The 5,102-nt window shown below is 40.8% G+C and overlaps 1 protein-coding gene across 1 annotated transcript; it reads right to left on the bottom strand.

Moving 5' to 3' along the window:
* Positions 1–3,009: 3,009 nt before the first annotated feature.
* Positions 3,010–3,966, bottom strand: LOC149265863 (uncharacterized). Its single transcript, XM_089406209.1, has one exon. It carries the CDS (start codon positions 3,964–3,966, stop codon positions 3,010–3,012), a length of 957 nt encoding a protein of 318 aa, XP_089262335.1.
* Between the last annotated feature and the right edge of the window lie 1,136 nt (positions 3,967–5,102).

Genomic DNA, 5,102 nt, shown 5'->3' with positions numbered 1-5,102 from the left:
GCTTCTTTAAGCCATATAACAACAAGAGTAATTTCTTTTAGAATGGACTTTAATAAGAGGTGAAAAATATTTGTTGCTTCATTTGAGACTTATTAGAGGAATAAAATAGAGACTGTGAGAAGTCCAGGACTAATGTATGCCTTGCCCATTCTGAATAAAAGGTGAGAATCCATTAACATTGTCTTTAGAAGTTTGCCTTAGGCTGGAGGGAAAATCTCCATCTTTGTTATTTATTGGGTGCTACTGACAACTTCTCACACGTTGTTGAACTATTCATGCCACATGTTTATAGGCTTCATGGATTTAAGAAAAATCAGTTTGGAGTTAGAAGAGCCAACTAGGTTTAAAGAGAAATTTAAGGCTGAATGGCAGCTTTAGGGTAACAAAAATTAGTGGTATTAATTTGAAATTTTAACAAAATAAAGTTTATTGTGTAAAATTGGTTATCCCACATGCAAGAGATAAGTGAGCCTGCCTGAAGGCTTTAGATGGGCTCTTAACCCTGATACAAAAGTATCTTTGGGAATGTTTTCATGTGGGTAATCTATGAGAAACAGATTCCTAGGTCAAGTGTAGTGTCCATATTCCTCTTGGACAGGCATGGATTCACATCTAAACCTATCTAGGAAAGCATTTTGGGGTAATGCTTCAAAAAATGTGCCTCGAGTGGCTACACCATGGAGCAAACTTTCATTGGCATAAGGTGTGAATTTTGAGGGGTATTTATTGGCGTAAGGTGTGAAATCTGAGGGGTATTTATTCTGTGAACTCTAAGGGGTATTTATTCTGCCAAAATTGCTCAGGACATGCACCATGGAGTAGAGTTTCATTGGCGTAAGGTGTGAACTTGATGGGTATTTATTCTGCCAAAATTGCTCAGGACATACACCCAATCTGATCCCTTTAGATCAAAGTGAGAATGGAACTCTGGTGGACAACAAAACACTTGTTCACCTCACCAGTGAGTCAATCGCCCATTGGCAGGAAAAGCCATTTTATCCTATATATTGTTGACGCATTTTCTTTTTTCATATTAATAAAGGCTCCGTTTTGAGGGTTGTCCACAAATATTTGAATGTTGTTCTTCTTTATTGTCAAATATTCAACGTTTTATTCCAAAATTCAGAATTTTGTTTCAGATTTCAGGTATTTCAAAACATTTTTATCCTAGGGAAAAGTATTGTAATTTTCATTATCAAGGAAAATTACATGTTGTAAACGCCATATGCATATGCAGAAAAGTGACCGTGGTCATCTAAGAATTGTTTTATACTATAGAAATCTATACAAAAAACCCAGAGAAGGGTGTGATGATAGTATCTGATCATATACATTATTATTTACATATTCAAATTTTTTCAAAATTTCACCCATGGTGATTACTGTTCTGTAGACAAAAAATAAATAACAGAAATAGATAAGTTAGGGCTTGTCAACACTCTATAGTTCTTGATCCATGTATGGTCTATGGAAATACTGGTAGATCTGTTCTGGTGTGTGCTCCTTGATCAACCATTCCCCTCTAGGATGATGCGTTGCCGCTTTTGAAAGTCGGTCCGCAGGTTCATTGCGCTCCCTGTAGATATGAGCACATGAAACATGATCAAAATGTGTTTCTAAAAACAAAACATCATCCAATATGGTTATGAGTGTATATGCATTGCATGTAGAAATGCAGTTGAACCAGTTAATAACAATCTTGGAGTCCCCATAAACTTGTAAATATCTACAGTTAATGTTTATAGCAAAATATAAAAGATGACGAAGTGTAAGGAGCTCCGCAAAGTTATTTATGCAATCTCCCAACCCCATACAAATATGGAAATAACGTGTCTCAAATATATGGAGGATAATGCCACTGCCACAACCCCGTCCTTGTGTTGATTCGTCGAAATAGGCCCAAGGGTGTGCTTTGTCTATGACCTCCGTGGTGATGGTTCAAATCTTGGCAACCTATTCATCAACCGGAATTTCCATATAACTGTTACAAATATTAGGAATAATGAAAGGCCAAACTATATGCTCATCCATATGTGCCAACACACCATCAATGGAAGATTTTAGGATCTTGGGTTTGGAGCTTCAACCCACCATCGGTTCCAGGCATTTAGTATACCATTGCTAGCCCAAGTAAGTGATAAATTAAGAGTATGTAACACCTGCGCCTAGACTTGTTGTGTTGTAGGGCAAGAGAGAAAGAGATGGTGATTTGATTCCTCCTCCTCACGACATAATACACACCATGTAGGTCCCTGAAAAGATTGTTTTTTGGGATTATTTCCAGTCGGGGTTTTGTCCATAATGATGTTCCACATCAACAGACAAGTACCTGGCGGGCCTTTTAGCTTCCATATGCTGCTCCACCAACTATCCAAAGAATCAGGTTTATGGCTAGCATGGATAATAGGATATCCATCCTTTGGAGTATAGATCCCCTTCTATCCAAAACCCCAAATCAGTTCGTCATCCTCATCCCTTAGTCTCACATGGGATTCAATTAAAGCCGCCAAATATCTCCTCCACTCCATATGCCATTGATCTGGTATATCCAGGGCCTCCACTGGTATATGTAGTGGTGTTGTATAGGTCCCTGATCTGTGTGATGTTTTCCACTCCATTATGATTTAGGAAGGCAATCAAGCCAAGAGGGAGATGGTGTGAGTTGTTGCAACCAATCCATGGATTAGTCCCAATGCGGACAGACATATCGTGGCCGATCCACCAAGTAAGACCCCTTCTTATGATGGGAAGGGTAGTTATAACAACCCTCCAAATCACTAATATTCCTTTCTTGTTCAAAGCAAGTAACCTTAACCAGTCCATGACTGTGTGCGACCATATTTATTTATAGCTAACCACCTCTGACCAAAGGCTCTTGTACTTAAGGAGAAGCCATCATAATTTCGTTGCAAGTGCTTGAGGAAAGGCAGAGAGGTTCGTGAGGTCCCAACCACCCCATTTTTTGGGAGTTGCAATTCTACTCCATTTGACCCATGCATAAGGTTTTCCCTACTTGTGACCCTTCCATAAGGAGTGGCAGCAAACTCGCTGAATCCTTTGTAATATACCTTGGGGGATCCAGGACAGAGACATCCAGAAGACTGGTGTTAGTTCCAGAACCGATTTAATGAGCACCCGTCTACCTACTCTGGATAGTAGATGATGGCTCCAAATATTTAATCTTCTTTCCACCTTGGCAATCAACGAGGTCCAATTTGCAATTTTGTATCCATCTGCTTTTATCCTGAAACCCAAGTACTTCAATCCATCCTCCATTGTCAAGTTTTGGAAGGGGAAGTTTTGGAGTGCATGATAGGTCTCTTGTTGAGTACAAGCTGAGAGAGATATAGTGGATTTGGCCCCATTTATTTCCATCCCTGTTGCGGCACAAAAAAGATTCAACGCTTCAGAGAGAGTGTTGTTGTCTTGAATGCCTCCATCTAAGAAGATGAGCATGTGTTCCAAGGAGATGTTGCTTGATAGGATCAGCTTGATGCGGTTAGAAATGATCTTCGCAATAATTTTGTATAGGCAGTTACATAGGGATATAGGCCTGAAGTCATTGAAGGATGACGGGGAGTCTGTCTTGGGAATGAGGGCTATATAGGTGGAATTTATAGGTTCATACATTTTGCCCGATGTACGACATTCCTCGATCACATCGAGTAGATCTGGTCCAATAATGTCAAAGAACGTAAGATAGAATTCCACGGACCAACCATCTGGCCCCGAACTTTTTTCCTTCTTAAACCACTTCAGGGTGCCCTCCAGTTCCCCCATAGTAACAGGTTTTATGAGATCCTCCACCAAGTCAGGTTCCACAAATCTAGGAAAATGCCCTGCAATGCGAATGATATCAGCTAGAGGTGAGCCTCGTGGGGCTTTGAACAGCTGCTTGAAGTGAGTGTTACCCATCCGTGCCAGCTGATTATAAGTTTTAGCAATTAGACCCTGTTCTGTAGGCATCTGCTAGATAGTATTGTTGGCTTTCCTTCCATTTGCAAATTTATGGAAGAATTTTGTATTGCCATCCCCCGCTTGTAACCAAATTTCCCTCCTTCTGAGTCTCCAAGTTTCTTCCCGATCTAGCAGAATCCTTGATCTTTGGGTTTCCAAGACCACAAGGTGTACTTTTGTTGCTATATAGGTGTACCCTCTTCCTTGTTCATCCATTAGAGTGGCCAACTGATTTTCAATGTCACCAAGGGTATGTTCCTCCTTGGCCTTTTTCCTTCTGGCCCAATCCATGGATAATCGCTTGAGTTTGATCAAGTTACTATAGAAACCCTCAGCCTTCTTCTGGACATTTGGTAAGGGATGGGCCTTCCAAAATTCCAAAACCAACCTGAGATATTCAGTGTCCTTTAACCAGGTCGAATTAAACATAAAATGAGCCCTAGGTTTTTTGAAGGAGCCTGCCACTTGCAGATAAATAGGGGAATGATCCAATATTCCTCTAGTGCCCACCCACTGTTTGTAATTTGTGAGGGAATTAAGTAGATCTTCATGAATGAGAAACCTGTCTAGTCTCCTCCCTAGAGCTGCATCTCCAGTCCTTTTGTTGTGCTAGGTTGGCAGCTTCTTGTTCATAGGGACATCAATAAGACCATGTTGCTCCAAGAGGATGCCGAGCTGATTTGAGAGTGGATCCATCTGCAAGTGGTGTCCCCAGAATTCTTCATGTCCAATGGAGAAATTAAGATCTCCCTCTAGAATAGTGGATTGGTCTATCAAGGGATTCTCAAGGAGCTGCTGCAAGAAATCCAATATATTGTGATTGGGTGCATAAATGGTCATAATACAGAGATTTCTGCCCAATTCAGCTGAAAATATATCAATTCCTAGGAAACCCTGACCTCCCCAAGCCAATGTAACCTTGAAGGTTTGAGGGTTTATCCCGACAGCTAGACCCCCAGATCTCCCAGCAACATCCAGGGCTTGAAAGTGCCACCCTGGCATGATAGTTAGAAGGGTCCTAACAATTAGCTCAAAGCTACCTAGGGTTTCTTGAAGAAAAATAATGTCACAAGGCTCACAGCTCAAGAGTCTCTTAAGGGCTAATTTTTTAGAGGGACTAGCTAATCCCCTACAGTTGAAGGAGA

Source organism: Pinus tabuliformis, chromosome 6, assembly GCF_031772625.1.
Source record: "Pinus tabuliformis cultivar Carrire ecotype Pingquan chromosome 6, CPIR1, whole genome shotgun sequence".
Lineage (NCBI taxonomy): Eukaryota > Viridiplantae > Streptophyta > Pinopsida > Pinales > Pinaceae > Pinus > Pinus tabuliformis.
This window is presented reverse-complemented; position numbering and strand designations above follow the sequence as displayed.